Source organism: Geotrypetes seraphini, chromosome 13 (assembly GCF_902459505.1).
Source record: "Geotrypetes seraphini chromosome 13, aGeoSer1.1, whole genome shotgun sequence".
Classification (NCBI taxonomy): Eukaryota; Metazoa; Chordata; class Amphibia; order Gymnophiona; family Dermophiidae; genus Geotrypetes; species Geotrypetes seraphini.
Genome location: NC_047096.1, coordinates 3,928,150 through 3,947,127, shown reverse-complemented (window position 1 = coordinate 3,947,127; position 18,978 = coordinate 3,928,150). Strand labels below are relative to the sequence as shown.

General features: G+C 44.6%; 1 protein-coding gene across 1 annotated transcript; it reads right to left on the bottom strand.

Moving 5' to 3' along the window:
* Positions 1-1,814: 1,814 nt before the first annotated feature.
* On the bottom strand, positions 1,815-14,085 carry DYRK3 (dual specificity tyrosine phosphorylation regulated kinase 3). The gene is made up of 3 exons (XM_033919163.1): positions 13,829-14,085; positions 9,534-9,646; positions 1,815-3,463 (listed from the first exon to the last, which is right to left on the bottom strand). Exons 1-3 carry the CDS (start codon positions 13,869-13,871, stop codon positions 1,901-1,903), a joined length of 1,719 nt encoding a protein of 572 aa, XP_033775054.1. The 5' UTR covers positions 13,872-14,085; the 3' UTR covers positions 1,815-1,900.
* Between the last annotated feature and the right edge of the window lie 4,893 nt (positions 14,086-18,978).

Below are 18,978 nucleotides of genomic sequence, written 5' to 3'. Positions count from 1 at the left end.
AAGAAAGGGAAAGGGGTTGGGACCTGAATATCACTTTTTTGTAGTTATACACCCACACTCAAAGCAGTTTACATACAGGTGCTTCAAGCATTTTCCCAATCTGTCCTGGTGGGCTCACAATCTATCTAACGTACCTGGGGCTTGCCCAGGGTCACAGGGAGCAGTGTGGGGTTTGAACCCACCTCAGATCTAGCCACTATGCCACACGCTCATCCCCCATAAAAACGCAACTGTGTACATTTATTTGGTTTTGCTCCATGACTGTCATTTTAAACAGTTGTAATATTTTTGGCACAAACAGGTGAATCTGAACTTCAAGCAAACCAGTCTGCTTTTCATAAGACATGTGAATTTAATTACTTGCCTGTGAAAATCTGTACCGAAGATGCTTACAATTCAGGTACAGTAGGGTAGGTCCCTGCCCTAGAGAGGGTTTACAATCTAATTTTGAAAGCTTAGGTAATACAGAACAAAAAACTTCATTTCATTTGTTTATAAACCACAATATCTCAGGCCTAATAAAAGCCCACTCAAAACAATGTATAAAAGTCTAAAATTACATTAAAAACAATATCAACTAATATACAAACAATACATCCACCAGAGGTACACACAAGGTGCACGAGGTCATAAGGAACATCAGTGGAAGAAGCAGGATCCGAGTCCCGGCCTACACTTCCACTCCATCCAATGGAAGTGTGCTGTATAAAAATTTCATGTACGTTGGATAGAGAAATCTGAAAACTTGACCGGTTTGTGGTCCTCCAAGATTAGTTTCATGTCCCTGAGGATTTCATATCCTAGAAACCTTGCACATTAGTTTCTTAAACCTTTTGCAGCTTGCAACGCGAGAACTGGCAAACCATGATTGGAGGCACCAAAAGGTTAAGAATCAAAGTATAATGCCACATTAAGGCACCAAGTCGGCACTTAACTTCCATGCACATCAGTGCGCCAAGGTGCTAGCGCATAACTGCAAAGGGGGCGTTCACAGACGAGAGGCTATGGGTGTGTCACCAAGCAATACTGTCAGCTGTGCGCGCAGCATGGCGTAGGTGAGTGCACAAGTTTGCCTTCATAGAATACCAACTTAGAGGCTCATTTTCAAAGCACTAGACACACAAAGTACCTTAGGTTGCTATGGCACGTCTAAGAGCTTTGAAAATGAGCCCCTTGGTGCTCATATTTTTTGAAGCCTAATTTTTTGCGCCCGTTAAGACAACTGTCTCCTATTTGCTTTTAGAAGAGCCGAGTGACTTTCTCTACCTGATTTCTGACTGCTGGAAATGATTTCAGGCCTTCAGGTTTCTAGAACAAAAGTAGCTCCTTATCTCAAACTGAAACGCCTACGTCCAATTCAAAGCATCATGGTATTAGCAAAACAAATGTATAAATAGACTTTAATAGAACCATCTGACCCTCGTGGCTAGCCCCATTTTGTACAAAATATTTATTAAGTAAAGCAGAGGCACAGCCCAGCTATCACACACGAACCCTCATCTCCCCAGTAAGCCTGATGGGGACAAACACTTTAGTAACCTCTGCAAAGCTGCTTTTGCAATTTCATTAAAACTAATAAAGGTAGAAAGTGTGAGTGTTGTTTTCTTGTAGAAATAGATGCCACAGGATCTGGCTACCTATGAGATAGTGTTCTCATTCTGTAATGCTACAAACTGATAAATATTACAGCGGTAGCTTCATTTAAATGGAACTACATGCAGACTCATTAAAAAAATAAGGAAAATATACCCCAATGAGAGTTGAAACCAACCTGGTTACAACAGCCCTTGAAATGTTTGTCATTCACTTCAATGTCCTATACACATGGTCCATTTTATTTTCAATAAAAGCTGAAAGTATGCGTTTAGTTTTTATTACCAAACTATTTTCCCAGAGAATATTAACTAACCAGTTTGGGTAGAACAGTCCGTAAGGGTATGCTTCCGATTGAGTCATTGATCAAGTTGGCCCTCAGTTTGCTAGCCAAGCCAACAACAGGAGGCAATTTAGAACTTATTCCTGTGAAGGAGCCAGAGTTTGAAATTCTTTTTGCCAAGGTCTTGTCTAAACTAGGGGGTTTGGGCAAATGCTTACAGATCCAAGGGTGCCTTAGGGCTTGATTAGGGCTCATACGAGCAGATGGCTCCCAGTGAAGACATTCCTTTAAAAAGTCGATAAACAAAGGATCATCGCAGCCTTTTAGGGCTGCTACCCAGTCTTTGCTTCCGGGTGCCCCCCGCATTTTACCCCTGCGGGATCTGCTTCCAGTCAGAGTCACTGTCCCATCTGGGAGCGTAGTAGTTGTGCAGTAACGAGGATAACCTTTGGAACTGATGAAATTCTTGGCTCGTTTAGATTGCTCCAAAAGTTTCACAGGTGGCATTCCAAGGAGTTCCATCATGCAAGCCAGCTGATCTCCCTCATCCTCCCCAGGAAAGAGAGGATAGCCAGTGAGCAGTTCCCCCAGAATGCAGCCAAAACTCCACATGTCTATGGGCATTCCATACCGGCTCCCTAAAATGACCTCTGGTGCTCGGTAAAACCGGGACTGAATGTAAGTGTAGACTCTTTGATGTTCGAAACAACTGGAACCAAAATCAATCACCTTAATACCACTCCGACCTTGCTGCTTCAGAAGGATGTTTTCTGGCTTCAAGTCACAGTGTATTATTTTGCATTTGTGGAGCCCCTCTAAGCATTGCAGGATAGAGTGGGCAAACTTTCTTACCAGCTGTAGGCTGAACCCCTGGAATTTATTCTTCTTGATCAGCTCATAGAGGTTCATACTCAACAGTTCAAAGGTCATGCAGATGTGGCTGCGGAAGGTAAAGCTCTCCACCATATGAATTATGTTCATACTTCCTGTTTTGTCCTGTTTTTTCAGGTGCTCCAGGATCCGAATCTCCTCCGCTGCCTGACGATGGAACCTCTTCTCGTTGCGGACCATCTTCAGGGCACAGTGCTGGTGAAGCTTGTGGTCATAAACCTTGGCGACCTGGCCAAAACTGCCTTTGCCAATTACCTTGATGACCTCATAGCGGTAGGCCAGGTGGTCATGGGGAACAAGAATGTAGCCCCCTTGCTCATCATCGTAACCACCATTGCTGGGGCCACCAACACCACCTGGTCGCTTTTTTGCATTTGGTCCCACAAAGTAGATTTCAGAAAAGCTATTGATTTCCTGCAATTCAAAGGTGCTCAGCTGGTGCTTGCATTGCTTGAGCGCCTGCTCTGACGTGAGCGGAAGCGTCCTGGTGGATCTATTGGAGCACTCGCTGGATTTGGCTGTGCTCAGGTTGTCCATGCTTTTGTCTTTGGTCAGGGGAGGGAATGATTTCTCTGAACCCTGCAGTCCAGGATTGGTCCTCCTGTTGCCAGAGTCTTCAAACAGCTGCTGCAGTTTGACTTGGCTCTGGTTTACCACCACCAGCTGCTCCTTCATGGTCAATTTACTGCTGTTCACCTGTATAGATTGAAAATACAAAGGGCTTTAGTCACCTGGCAGAAACAATGCACACCTCAGAGCATTCAAATTAACACAGTGCTATGACCTTCCAAGGATTCATCTAAGCAACGAGAGAGCAATCCTGGGAAAGATCACAAACCAACATAAGCCACAAGAGTCAGATTTCTAATTCTGTATACAAGTGCAGACAGGAAGTAGCAGTTCCTGTTCCACAAACTGTCAGGAAATAGTTCCAAGATGTGTCATAATCTAATACTTAAGATGTTCTTTTACTTGATTGCTTCGAAATGGGAAAATCCCTGCCTTGTTGAGACATGTCAGGGTTTGGGGGTATGAAAGGAAAACCCGAAAGCAACTGAATAAGTCAACTGTGCATTTTGTATCATTCCTATCTAGAATAGTCCTAAATTCCTTTTGCTTTGACCTGATGGCTGAAGTTGCTGTGTCCATCTGCTTGAACGAATGGAAATAAAGGTCCCACTGCAACAATAGGGCATCCGCTAAAACTTAAGGGGGGAAGATTTCATGGTGACACCAGGAAGTACTTCTTCATCGAGCGGGTGACTTCAAAAATCGATGGGACAAACAGGCGGGGGTGCTACAGGGTTATGCATAAAAGATGGGTAATCCAGGGAGGGAGGGGCCTTGAGTGGGCAGACTTGTTGGGCCGCCGGCCCTCTTCTGCCATCACACTCTATGTTCCTATGTTTAATGAACTATGTACGTTGGGTGATTCAATAAAGAGGTATTGCTTATATACTAGTAATAATTTGTATAGTGCTACTAGACAGACGCAGCGCTGTACAATAGATGCTCAGTAGAGCTTACAATCTAAATAAAATAGACAAACTGCATAAGTTGGGGGTGGGGGGAGAAGGTCAGAGAGTTTCCAGAGAGAGAATGCTTCCCAAATGAATGAGGAAGTTCTCTTTGACCTTTCATTCTGCTGCTGCCTGAATTAAGTCACCCAACCCTTCATCAATAGCACACACAAGTGTCAGAATGTCTTCCTCCACATCTTTTTACATTCTGGACTAAAATCCAGGCATTGTGTTATCTCTCTAACTAGTACTACCCCAGTATCTTCCATATAGACTGAGCTCTCGTCTACGCTACCACAGTTACTTCCATCGTTAATAGGAAAGATCCTGTAAGTATCCATCCATCAACTCTGAACTGCCTTACTCAGGGCCTGCTTGAAAGAACAGATGGCTGCTTTCACTTGTGAAAAGAGACTGAACTATCCATCCTCCCCAAGGATACATCTGCTCCCCATTTTGGGAATCTGAGACACGAGCCAGCTTTGTCTTAAGAAAGGGAAATCGGCTCCAGAAATACAGAGGTTAGTAGAGGAAGCAAACTTCACCTATTTGCACAGCAGGAGGCCTGACTCCCTTTTGAATTGTATGCAGCCTGCAGTGAGCGAGGCTCTCTCTCTTCTCTCTGTATGGACCCACAGCCAACAAAGAAAATGATTTGTGTCTATGCCTTTGAGATGAGTAAATTAAATACAAGCCTCACCAGCCCTTTCCAGAAGAACAAACAAGAAGACAAAAGGGCCTGTGCGATGCTGACTCAGGGCCGGATTCTCAAAACGTACCGTGCCCTTAATGATGGTAACTAAACCAGTTCCAGACAGTTCAGCGTGCCATTATTTTACCAGCCGATTATCTGAACGGCTCACTGTGGTCTTTTCCAAGCTTCCTAACAGAGTCCAACTCTGCCATGCAAATGTAGTACAATGAGGTGCATTAATATTAAAATGGTAGTAAAATGGGCTCTTTAATATTTAAACTAGCATGTTGGGCGATTCTCTATCATTGCCGGGCGATTCAATAACCTCACGGAACTCCATTTGCGGGCAAACTTTTACAGCAGAGTCTGAGCTGTCACTAATTGGCTCAGGCACTGACAGGAAAATAAGGATTGACGGTTCAAACTCCCCCTCCCCCCTTGAAAATAAAAAAGACCCCCCAGGTCCTCCCTCCCTCTTTCTCACTGATCCCAGGGCTGTTCGATGCCCTCTGTTCTGCCACCAGTGTCCCCTGATACCACCCCCCCCCCCAACAGCCCATCTTTAAATTGAAGGAGGGCAGGAGGGATGCCCACTCCCTCCTGCCGCTACACTCCTCTGACAGCCCCCCGCACCTTTAAGACGAGGGCCAGCAGGAGGGATGCTTATCCCCTATAGCCGGCAGGCTCGCCTCTTCAAAATGGTGGGCCTTCCCTTTACTGGTGCATCCTGGGATGCACTGGGGAGGAGCCTAAGGCTCTGATTGGCCCAGGCACCTAAGGCCCCTCCTATGAACATTCATATAATATAAATATGCTAACACAAAACAAATGAAACACCTTAGCAGGCAAAGATTAGAACGCTCAAATAATTATGATGCTATCGCTTCCATTCAGTACAATGAAACACCTTAATAGGTAGGCAAATGAAGCTGGGATATACAGACGGGACAAACTGAAGGCAAACTAAGATAAGATATGAGAACTAGTAAGTGGATAGTCAGTCACCACATGTATTAAAGACTTGGGAGAAGAGCCAGGCTCTCATCTGCTTCCATAGTCTAGAGTTTGGCATAACTCCTCTGGGAGTGAGTTCCAGAGTGTGGGAGTTACACCGGAGAAGGCTTGCTGGTGGGCATCCCATTGAACAACTTCTTTTGATGAGAGGACAGATAGTGATGTTGCTTGAGAGAACCTTAGAAGGGTCCACTTTGTCCGAGAACCTTGAAAATAAGAGTTTTAAATTTAGACCTATAAGGTGCTTCTTGCAGAAACTACACTGGCTACAAGTATGTGATGTGGTCACACTGCCTGGAGTCATCTATCAGTCATGCTGCAGCATTCTGAATTAGTTGGAGCTGGTGCAAACTCTTTTTGGTTTGATTAACATATACAGCATTCAAGTAAGTCCAAACGTGACAATATCACAGCTTGGACCATCTTGGCAGACTTGTCTTTTCAATATATGGGAGAGTTTTGTAATTGCTGTAAGTGATAGGTACAGGTTCTAACTGTACTAAAAAGTTCCTTCCTGTTCGCTTTTAGTGTGAAAGGTTCAGAGTAAAGTGAAGACCACATATATCAGGCTGGACTGTTCTGCATTATAAACCAAATCCATAAGTAGCAAGAAAGAAAACCCTATTGTTATATGTTTTTCTGTTTCCTGTACCCTAGGCTTCTTATATTTGTAATAATTCCTTGAAACATAGTAAGTGATACCATTTTCAATAGCGCGTCTAAGTTCGACTTTGGATGTTTCCCACAAGTCATCCATTTTCAAAACCACTGGACATCAGTTTTTTTAATGACCTATTTAGATATCTTGGCCCTTAGGACATCTAAAAGTTTTAGTTTCAAATACAAAAATGTCAAGTTCAAAACGTCCAAATCAAGCCCATTTGAATGTAGGAGGGACCAACCTCTTAATGGATGTGGACAGGATGTGGGAGGGACCGGCCACACAGACATACCAACAGGGCAGAGAGACACCTTAGGGAGCACTGTTGTGAACTTTATATAAAGGGTGCCAGGTACATATTTCACCAGAACCCCCATTATGGTGAATAGGGAGCCCTCCAGAGCTCCCCAAAAGCTACTATACCCACCTACCACCCCAATAGCCCTTATGGCTGTAGGTGTCACCTATTTGGCAGTACAATAGTTTTTGGGTGGTTTTTGGTGGGCTCTCATTTTCCACCATAAATGTAGTGGGTAGCATGGGATATGGGCCGGGATCCCCCTCTCTATGATTCACTACACCACCTACCAGGCTACTCCAGACACCTGCTTGCTGCTGTACTAGGAAGTCCCATAATATCTGCAGCCGTTATGCAGACTAATATGTACTCTTTCTTTCACATCTTTGGGGGGGTGGGAGTGACCACTGAGGGAGTGTGGTAGGGTAATGCTTTCATCCCTCCAGTGGTCATCTGATCAGTTTGGGCACTTAGACGCTTTGAAAATAGGTCTAACTCCAAATGACACCCTGGACTTCTTCAAAAAGGTTTGATTATCCCTACAAAACATTGCTTCTTACACGTCCTTTTAACATTTAGATGTCTTGGAGAATGAATGCCCTGCAAGACATTTAAAAACTTAGTTTCAAAAATCAGCTCTTGGACGTTTTAGTACCAGTTTTGGACGTCTGCATTTTTTGAAAATGAGCCCCCGGGTGGCCTATGCATTCTGCTTATCCATACTAACTCCCGAGTTCTACAATCCCTTCCTATGCCTCAGAAATCCTGCTTTTAACGGTATTAAATCAATAGGAAAGCTTAGTCTATCTTTTGCCTTCAAGCTGGTAGAGATGTGGAATGGACTTCCAGGCTAGCTACAACAATTTTGTAAAGCCCTGAAAACTCTGCTGTTTACACAAAATTTAAATGGCTTAACTATAGTATCAAAGAATTGACGATAATCCAGCTTTTTTTCTTTTATCCCCTCTTTCTTCTGTACTTAGTCTTAATTACATGTGAACCGAATCGAGCTCTGTTGGGAGATGACCCAGTATATAAATTGAAGACTAGATTAGATTAGAAAAACCATTTTAGCAGCTGCCCTCTGGACTAATTCCATCCTGTTTCTATCTTTTTGAATGCGAGGTCTTCAGAACTGTATACAGTACATCAGATTATACAGGGGCACTGTATTATCACTCACTCCTCCCTTTATTCACCCAAGCATCTTTCTGGCTTGTGCCGTCACTTTTTCAACTGTTTGACCATCTTATCGGATATAATTCCCCCCTTCCAAGCACTACTTTCCTCTGCAATGTATCACTCCCCTATGTTTTTGCAGTAAATTCACAAGACTTTGGTTTGGTCTGCATTTTTAAAAGGTGTATGACCTCTTCTCCCTAATTCTAGGATCTTGTGCGCACAATTTTGCACTTAATGTGCAGAAATTATGGAATAGTATCAATTGTGTGCATAACTTAATATGCTAATTAGCTGCTAATTGATGCTGGCAGCATTTCGTTGCACTACATTCGATTCATATGACCCCAGCTCAATTTCTTTATTTATTCATTCAATTTTCTATATCGTTCTCCCAAGGAAGCTCAAAAAGGTTTACATGAATTTATTAAGGTACAAAAGCATTTTTCCCTTTATGTCTTGTGGGCTCACAATCTATCTAATGTAACTGGGGCAATAGGGGGATTAAGTGACTTGTCCAGGGTCACAAGGAGCAGCGTGGATTTGAACCCACAACCCCAGGGTGCTGAGGCTGTAGCTTTAACCACTGCGCCACACTCTCTCAAAGAGGTGAGGCTGCTGCTCAAGCTGAATGGCACTTGGAAAAAGTACTGCCAGCTTAGAGGTGGAGTGCTCTGTCTAGTGGAAAATGTGAACCTGGCAAGGGGTGAGTACAGACATGCAAGTGAATCAGCAGAACAGTCCTACCGCTTTATTATGTCCTGAAATCCAACAGAGTGACAACAGCAGCCAGAAACAGAAAACAAGCATCTGAGCTCCCACAGGGTCAATGTCAAACCAGCAGAATTTATGGTTCTGATAGTCTAAGATGCTTGCAAAACATTATTATAAGTTTGATTTTGTTTCCCAGAATGCAGCTTTCATTGTGCACCTCAGGCTTTAGCTTTGAAATTCACAGAAAAAAGTTATTTTGTTCTTTATTTCTGGTGCTGATGGATACAACAGGAAAACACTTAAAAAAAGATAGACAGACACGTGCTGTCATCATTACATGCTGAGTAATGTTATATATTTAGTAAACTTCTGCTTTGATTAATTAAATAGCAACACCCAAAGTTAGCACAAATAGCATCCGTGTTTATACATTCTACAGAAATGAGACAAGGAAAATCCCAAGAAGTATTCAGAAAAACCTAACATTTAATCAACGGTGCTTAATAAACCAGAGCTCGGGGATGGATTTCAGCACAGATACACTTAAGTCAATTAGCTTTGTGGTTAGCAAGCTAAGTTGCTACAAAAACCTAGGGTCCTGCATTCATGAACTGCAAAACTGCATTCCTGTCCTGTGAGAAAAATATTTTAAAATTATTAAATTGTAAAAATCTCGCTGTACTTACTGCACATTTCCCAAGCAAAGGCAGAGGAGAACTTCTTTCTTCATTTCGGACATCCTGGCACCCAATCTCATCTATCCTCATGTAAGAATCATACAAGCCATCCCCAAATCGGACTGTAAACATTACATATGTGCAAACATTAGTCAGTAGAACAAAAGCAGTAGAACAACCACAACCCCGTGTGCCTTCCCTTTTAACAAGTCACTTCCTAATCAGGTTTGCACACTTTACTATGTGGCTCTTTGTCCCAGCCACAAGATGAAAATGAGTTTCAGATACAACATTAATACTGAAGTTGCTCAGTTCGCAAGTTTATTATTCTATGATACATGTTGTACCATCTTCTGGCTACAGTTTGAGTCAGAGGATAAATATGAGCAGTATATTACATTACATTTTGACTTATATCCCGCCAAAGCCCTTACAAGTGAGTTCATGGCAGATAACAATATATTCCTATTACTGGGAACAAACCCAGTTCAACATAACACAATGACAAAAAGTCAAATAGAACATTAACAATACAAGATGATAAATTTCAAGATAAATATTGTTTAAACTAGAATGTCTTTAAAGGTTTTCTAAAAATATTGTTTATTTAAGATGCGCTAAAGAATTGTTGAAAAGATTACAAACTTTGCAGAATACAGTGGTGAGGGTAATTTTTCCCATCTCTAAATATGATAGAATTACACCATATTTCATTAAATGACATCGATTGCCAGTAAATGCAAGGATTTATGTTGAGCTTTGTATTATGATTTTTAATATTCCATATGGCCAGGTGCCATATTATTTAATGGAAGTGATTTCATTATTAGCAGGAAGACCAGGCCATATTGTATGGAAGCAATTCTATCATTTGTTCAGTGGAAGGCATCCTTCTTTTATCAGGGGAATGATCTCCTTATTTTAATAAGATCAGTAGGTCAATATACTGTTAAGAGTATTCTATCTGGGAAAGAATAAGTGATTGAACCACAAATGCAAAAACTAACATATCAAAATATTTCTGAACTACTGTACCTGTAATTTCCTTAAAAGAAAAAAAAAATGAATTTTTACAAACCAACTACCTTGATGCTCAAAACTCAATAAATCAACTAATTGAATGCCCCAAACTCTAGTTTGCATATCAAACGTGTAATTACTTTACACGATGAAGAAAAGAAAATGTATACAGACAACAGGAACCAGAGAACCGTCAAAGTTCTCAATCCAAGTAATAGGGTTGTAATCCAGGATATAGAAACTGTTTATCATAGATTCCTTTTAATCACACATCACTGGAGAGATCGTAAAAAGAATAACTACAATATAGCAAGCAGAGGGTTTCTAGTGGATGTTTACAGCCCTACTGTGTCCCTTAAACAATAGGAATGTTTGAATGCATTCTAAGTGACATCAAAGAGCTTCCTTTTTACAGGAGTTGACATTTAGATTTGGTTCTTTTTTTTTTAATGGACTTGTTTGTTTTCTTTCCCTAAACTGATAAAGGGAATGGAAAATCTCCCATATACCGACAGGTTGAAGCAGTTGGGACTTTTCTCACTGGAAAAGCGGAGACTTAGAGGAGACATGATAGAAACCTTCAAGATCCTGAAGGGCATAGAAAAAGTAGACAGGGACAGATTTTTCAAATTAAGGACCACCACAAGTACAAGGGGGCACTCGGAGAAATTGAAAGGGGACAGGTTTAGAACAAACGCTAGGAAGTTCTTTTTCACTCAGAGGGTGGTGGATACATGGAACGTACTTCCAGAGGCTGTTGTAGACAAGAAAACATTAAATGGTTTCAAAGAAAGTTTGGATAGATTCCTAGAAGAAAAAGGGATTGGGGGGTATAGATAGGTATAGACCACTACTCAGGCGATGGGCCTGATGGGCCGCCGCGGGAGCGGACCGCTGGGCAGGATGGACCTATGGTCTGCCTCAGCGGAGGCAACTTCTTATGTTCTTATGTTCTTAATAAAAGTTCCCAAGAGAAATGCTAAGAATGTCAATTTACAAGAGGCCTAAGCTGTGGTGGCTGAGCCCCTACAGGAAACCAGTAACCCCACAGCATACATACATATACAGTAATAATCTGGGACCATCTGAGAAAACATGACAAAGTCATGGATCCATTCTGAACTTTTAACCTTCAGTTTCTCAAAAATTATTTTAAGCAGTCACATGTTTGAACTTCTGTAACTTCTATTTTTTTTCACATAAATCGATAGGTTTGGACTGTATTACAGTATTATAAATTGTAATCAGAATTTATTTAAACCTCAATTTTGTGTTACTAGTGACTTTAGCCGTGTTTTCCTAAGGACAATCACACCTACACACATATACAGAGAAACTTTTGTGCCATAGCTTCACTGGAGATCTGTTCAGTTTCTATCTGTAGCTTAGGGAAGGGATTTGATGAGTGCTCGCTCCCCTGTGGGACTCGACAGTACTGAGGGATAAGGGGGGGGGATTGGAGGTGGGGTTTATTCCACTCCATGTGGGGCTCAGGGGGTTAAAAGATGTTGGCACAATCTGTTCTCGTTATACACGCATTTGTGATGCGTGAATTCGCATATCTGCAGCTGCGTCAATTGCAACCAATATTTCCCATTTGTGCTGCTGTGTTTGCATATTCACAGACTGGTGACCCCTAAACTGGGAGACTTTCTCCCCCCCCCCCAAAAAAAAAAAAAAGAATGGCCAACAATCCCCCTCACTCTCAGAACAGACACCACCAACTCCCTTTCTCAGACCCAGAGGAAGGTCTTCATGCCTATCCTGTTTCCCTGGTGGTCTAGCGGCTTGTTGGGACAGGAGCAATTTGTGAGTTGGGATTTGTCCCTATGGGGCTCAAGGGGTAAAGGAGGTTGGCATTCGTCCCTTTTGACACTGAAAGATACAGTCATTATATCTGGAGAGCCCAAGGCTGCAGTGTGAGTGTTGTGAAGAGTTGGGGAGGAGGAGGGGTTATTGCTTCTTGGGGTCCCGAGGAGGATGTTATTACCCGGGGGTAAGGGAGGAGGTTGAATCTTGTCCTTGGGGTGGAGTTGTGGGATGAGGGTGCTGTGTGTGGTGGTTGTTGTTGCCTGGGGGTGGGGGGAGGGAGTCGAATCTTGCCCTGGGGAGTGGAGCGAGAGAATAGGGGTTGGATGTTGCAGAGTAGGGGTTGGGAGGTTTGGGGGGGCAGGGCATGGTTGTGGTTGTTACTTGGGAGTGGAGGAGGGAGTCGAATCTTGCCCTGGGGAGTGGGGTCGAGAGAATGTGGGTTGGATATTGCAGAGTGGGGTTTGGGAGGTTTGGAGGGGGGGGCAGGGTATGGTTGTTGTTGTTGCCTTGGGGTGGAGGAGGGAGTCGAATCTTGCCCTGGGGAGTGGGGCGAGAGAATGGGGTTTGGATATTGCAATGGGGGTTGGGAGGTATGGGGAGGGGCAGGGTGTGGTTTTTGCCTGGGGGTGGGGAAGTCAAATCTTGTCCTGGGGAGTGAGGGTGAGAGAATGGGGGTTGGATATTGCAGAGTGGGTTTTGGGAGGGTTTTTTGGGGGGAGCAGGGTGTGTTTGCTGTTGTTGCCTGGGGATGGGGAAGGGAGTTGAACCTTGCCCTGGGGAGTGGGGCAAGAGAATGAGGGTTGGATATTGCAATGGGGGTTGGGAGGTTTGGGGGGGGCAGAGTGTGGTTGTTGCTTTGGGGGTGGAGGAGGGAGTAAAATCTTGCCCTGGGGAGTGGGGCGAGAGAATGGGGGTTGGATATTGCAATCGGGGTTGGAAGGTTTGGGGGGGCAGGGTGTGGTTCTGGTTGTTGTCTGGGGGTGGGGGAATCGAATCTTGCCCTGGGGAGTGGGGCGAGAGAATGGGAGTTGGATATCACTGATTGGGGGTTAGGAGGTTTGGGGGTCTGGTTGTGGTTGTCTGGGGGTGGGGGAGGGAGTCAAATCTTGCCCTGGGGAGTGGGGCGAGAGAATGGGGGTTGGATATTGCAATGGGGGTTGGAAGGTTTGGGGGGGGGCAGGGTGTGGTTGTGGTTGTTGTCTGGGGGTGGGTGGGGGAATCGAATCTTGCCCTGGGGAGTGGGGCGAGAGAATGGGGGTTGGATATCACTGAGTGGGGTTTGGGGGGGGGGCAGGGTATGGTTGTTGTTGTTGCCTGGGGGTGGGGGAGGGAGTCGAATCTTGCCCTGGGAAATGGGGGGCAGGGTGTTGTGGGATGAGGATGCTGTGTGTAGATGTTGTCGCCTGGGGTGAGGGAGGGGGGTCGAGTCTTGCCCTGGAGGGGGGGGGGGCAGCGCGGTCGGTCGGTCCTACCTGCCGCGATGGGTCCGTCCGGTTTTCGGGTCAATAACATCATGGCTGTCGGGGGCAGCCGAGCCCTGCAGCCATGTCCCGGGCGGGGGGGCGCTTCCTCCTGCTGCCCCCGGGACCCCCCGGTGCCGTCAGTCCCGCCGTCGTCCAGCTCCGGTTGCTAAGCACTGAAGGCGACTCGCGCCGGCGTCCTGACGTCGCCCAGGCCACGCCCACGCGAAGTCGCCTCCGAGGCGGAAGGCGGCGATGACGTCAGCGCCCCGCCCTCTCTTCCGTCCTCGCGCTCTCCGGGGATCGAATCCCGGCGCCAGTGCAATCGCGCGCATTAATTCATGCAACTAGTCGTGGAGTGTCATTTGCCCGCAAACAATGGGTTGCAGCTCTGGGGCTCCTATTGCAGAATCCCTGGAGACACCTTGTGGGGATGCTGTCACCCAGCCACCCTCCTCCCCAAAGATCTCAAAGCATGCTATGCTCGTCTGCAACAGTGTCACTCCTGCCTTTCTCTGTCCACATAGAGAACTTCATGGGATACTTTAAAACGCGAGCTGACAGGAACTGCTTCTTTCCCAGCTAATTAGGGGCCATTTAAGCAGGTTTTAGGTTTTTCAGAGGGATAGTGACATTTTATTGCCTTCTTTGGCCCAGGACATCCCAAGCTTGTAAATAGTTACGATTATAATAGTAGTTGGTACTTAATGAATTTTGTTTAAATACTGTAAATCTCATTTGAAATCTTGGGCTTGTGGGAGGGGGGCAAACACTGTCCACACAGGGCCCCACAGTTGCTAAAGTTGGCTTATATTTGAAAGTTGAAAAAAAAATAAAAAAATCTCTGTTTTACCAGCTTCTAAAACACAGAGGACCTGGCTTTGCCAAGGAAAAGCAAGTAGAATGGAGAATTGGCTTCTTTTAGCAGTAGTCTGGTTGTGACCCTCAACTTTAAACTGATCCTCAGTATCTGCCTTTAAATTTCTAGGCTCCTCCACTATATTTTGTTTATTATATATGTATGAGTGAAATTGTGCAGTGTCATACAAATTCCCCAGGCAAGCCCTAACTTTTTGTATTGTGACTTTAAATTTCTACTTAGCATAAAGACAAATCTGACTTTATTGCTAAGAAGAAACCTATAGGTAGATCCACAGGATCCAGAGATCTCATCCACAACCTCTGGATTGGCTTTTAGATTAAGGGTATCCTAAACCTAAAATTAAAAGCTTAAGGGAAGACTATTAAAAAGTCTAAGATATTTCATCCTGTAGAGTGGAAGATGGAACTCCTACTGACCCATCCAAGTACATTGGGGTCATTATTCAGGAGAGGCTCCTGTCCAGTTAAACTACACTCACTAAGGGCAAGATGTTCCAAGCTCAGGCAACCCAGTAAAAAAGTACTGCTGGGAGCAATTTCTCAGCACAAATAGCATGCAAATCATATACAGTACATGCCTATTTGTACTGAGTAGCCCAGTAAAAGAGGAGTGGAACTATGCCTGATACCTGCTCAGAAGAGCAAAAAGGTAGACACAGCTCTTCTGAGCAGGACCAGTGGTTTCCATCCCTGTGCAATCAGCTCAGGCTCCTCTAAAGTGTCCTTTGCCTGCTGCTGCCACCACTCCTTCCTTCTGCTGGCAGAACTGACCAGAGCTGTGATCAGCTGCGCTGGCAGGATTCACCAGAGATGTGATCAGCTGATTGCACTCTTCCCCTGCCAGCTCAGCTGATCATGGCTCCAGATCCCAATTCCAGCTGACAGTGTGGCTCAGCAGATTATGTCTCCTTTGTCTTTGTTAGTGTAAGGCTGGATATGAGTGCAGTTATGCATGTGCTGTGTGCACGGACTAGGTAACAGGTGGGTGTTCCTTTTATTACAAGGAGTGCTCATTTAAATACTTATGAGCTCCTTGTAATGCATTTGTATAGGGTTCTTGATGGCTGCTACCACGATTGGTAAAAGCCCCCACCACCACCCGAGAACCCTTTTGAGCATTGGAGGCTGATCTGCCTTGCAAGTAAGACTGGTTAGAACAAGTCTTACTTGCACAGCAAGTTTCTAAGCTTCAAGGCCTGAGTTGGGAGCAGTTATTCAGCAGCACTGGGTTAGTATTGGAACAGCCTGGGGGCAGAACTGGGCGTTATCCAGGCACTGCCGATATTCAGAAGTGGTATCTGTATAGCTCCTTGGTTACAGTGGCGTAGCGGGGGTGAGCGGTGCCCCTGTCCCGCCCGTACCCCTTCCCCGTACCATTTATTTTTGGCATGAGCAGCCATGAACTTGCCGCTCGTGTCCGCTTCGGTGCTCTCTGTGATGTCACTTTCTAGGTGTGGCTCCCGGAAGTGATGTCAGAGAGAGCGCCGAAGCCGTGAGCAGCAAGTTTTTGGCTGCTTGTGCCAAAGTTAAAAAGGTATGGGGGAAGGGATGTGTGTGCGGCAGTGGGAGGGGGAGGGGGGAGAGTAGGAGGGGTACCAGCACCCCAAAGAAGACTGCACACCCTTACTACTTCACTGCTTGTTTAGCAGCAGAAAAGTTGTCCTAAGTTACTGCTGCTGAATTTATAATTTTTAAGAACATAAGAATTGCCGCTGCTGGGTCAGACCAGTGGTCCATCATGTCCAGCAGTCTGCTCCCATGGCGGCCTTTAGGTCAAAGACCAATGCCCTAACTGAGACTAGCCTTACCTGCGTAAGTTCCTGTTCAGAAGGAACTTGTCCAACTTTGTCTTGAATCCCTGGAGGGTGTTTTCCCCTATAACAGACTCCGTAAGAGCGTTCCAGTTTTCTACCACTCTCTGGTGAAGAACTTCCTTACGTTTGTACAGAATCTGTCCCCTTTCAACTTTAGAGCGTGCCCTCTCGTTCTCCCTGTCTTTATCTACTAAGTCTATTCCCTTAATTATCTTGAATGTTTAGATCATGTCCTCTCTCAGTCTCCTCTTTTCAAGGGAGAAGAAGCTCAGTTTCTCCAATCTCTCACTGTACAGCAACTCCTTCAGCCCCTTAATCATTTTAGTCGCTCTTCTCTAGACCCTTTCGAGTAGTGCCGTGTCCTTCGTCATGTATGGTGACCAGTGCTGGACACAGTATTCCAAGTGGGGGCGTACCATTGAAGTGTTATGCAGTCAGGTACAATACCGTCAGGTAATTTTTCTGTCCCTGAAAAGCTCATAATCTGAGTTTGTATCTGAGGTACTGGAGGATTAAATGACTTACCCAAGATCAAGAGGAGCTGCAGTAGGATTTGAACTGTATTTCCCTGGTTCTCAGCCAACTGCTGCAACCATTGGACTACTCCATTCCATATAGTACAGCAAACATGGCCTAACATGGGATGCACTAAAGCATTCTGCATTAGTTTTGTCATTTGGTATGCTAAGCATGCAGTACTTATTTATTTAACATATTTTGGGAGGAGGCACACTGGCATTACCACCACAGTAACTGGCTAGTACATCCATAATACAGGAGCCTTTAACTACTCCTAAACAGGAGACAGCAAGGGTGCTTCTGTGGCCATTTTTTTTTTTTTTTTTTCAAATGGCTGCACCCCAATGTTAACTGTGAAAGCCATATATTCAACAAATAGAAAAAAGTGCTTTTTGGCAACCGTGCTACAAATAGGCTTAGCATGGGATAGTATAGCAGTGGATACCATGGCTATTCTTATCACATGTATGGGGGGAGATAAAGATACCAGATTGCAGGGGTGGGGAGGCACTGGGGCCTGGGGTGCTGTAGGGGTGTTTCCTTATTTGCACCTGAAGGTTAGGCCTCTATGACATCATCAAGCCTGAACCATCATTTAAGCCTGATCCATTGTCTGCAAGAAATCTTTCCAGCATGAACCTTGCAAGAAGAGAGAGAAGAAAATATCTTTGTTGTTTCTGCCTGATGCCTTCTGGGTATGTACCAGAACTGTATTCTAGTCAAGGACATCTAGCTATGCCCATGTGAATCTTGGGGGAGCTATGCTCCTATGCTGTGCTTATCTATCGAAGGCGCCTCTGTCTCCCAGATAGTACGAGACTTTATACAGAAAGGCTATTCATCTAAGTTCTGTTTCTGGATTGGTCCGGAGAGGTCATCTGACGAGATCCAAGTGAAAAGGTGCTAATTATAATTTAGTCTGTGTTAGGATGTGGGTGAACTCGCATCTCATCATAGGTGTTCTCCACGCACCTCTTTTATAATAATTAAGACCTGAACAGTTACCTCGTGTGACTCTCTGTCTGAGAGAGTGAATCGGACTTTAAACAGATCTAGATCCCATCACATCAAGGAAACTTTTGCTGCCAATCTAAATTATAGCTGTGCCAGTGGCTGATGAACTCTTGTTCAAACTCACGGCCCACCAGGTACTATTTTGAGGCCCTCGGTATGTTTATCATAACCACAAAAGTAAAATAAAACAGTTTCTTGATTATATGTCTCTTTAGCTTATGCTTAGCCAAAAGGAAAGATTTATAAACTATAAAGAGTTTTACCTCATGCAAAGTTGTCATTTATTTAATAAGACATTAACTATTTTTTTCTGAGGCCCTCCAATCCAAAATGTGGCCCTGCAAAGGGTTTGAGACCACTGCTCTATAGGGATAGATGGTAAACTGGGATTTTGCTATATTTTATCATCAGTGCCCTGAACCAATGCATCACCTGGTCCATCAGAAAAGGGGGAGGAGATACCAGATGCTGCTACTTTGGTTTCTTCCAAGTATTTGTGATGTGGACTAGCCACTGTGGAAACAGGATACTGGGCTAGATTGAGATGGTCCATTGGTTTGACCCAGTATGACTGTTGGGGGGGGGGAGGGAGAGATAGCAGATTGCAGGGGTGGGTTTGCGCTAATGCAAAAGCTAGCTCAGAGCACTACAGTCCCTTGAGCAGGTCCAGACTGGTCATTAGACTGAACCTAAGCTCTCTGTGCATTAACCTTCAAAGAGCCACTAATGTGTACTTTCACCTGCAGGAAGGTTGAGCAATCGTGGAAATTACCTGTTGTATATAAAAGAAAGAGAGAACGTGCACACCTAAACACCACCATGTACTTAAAAGCATGATTTTGGGGAAGGGGGCCTGAATGTCACCAGAGAGGGGCGGAGCCTTAGACTGCAGGGCAGGCTAACCTAGGTGGCCAATCCCGTTGCACCGCCTCT

Coding starts and splice junctions, on each gene's coding strand:
- DYRK3 (XM_033919163.1), bottom strand. CDS start 13,871: ATGATGTTATTGACCCGAAAACCGGACGGACCCATCGCGGCAG. Junction 9,647..13,828: donor GGACGGACCCATCGCGGCAG/GTAGGACCGACC, acceptor TAATGTTTACAG/TCCGATTTGGGGATGGCTTG. Junction 3,464..9,533: donor CTTTGCTTGGGAAATGTGCA/GTAAGTACAGCG, acceptor CAATCTATACAG/GTGAACAGCAGTAAATTGAC.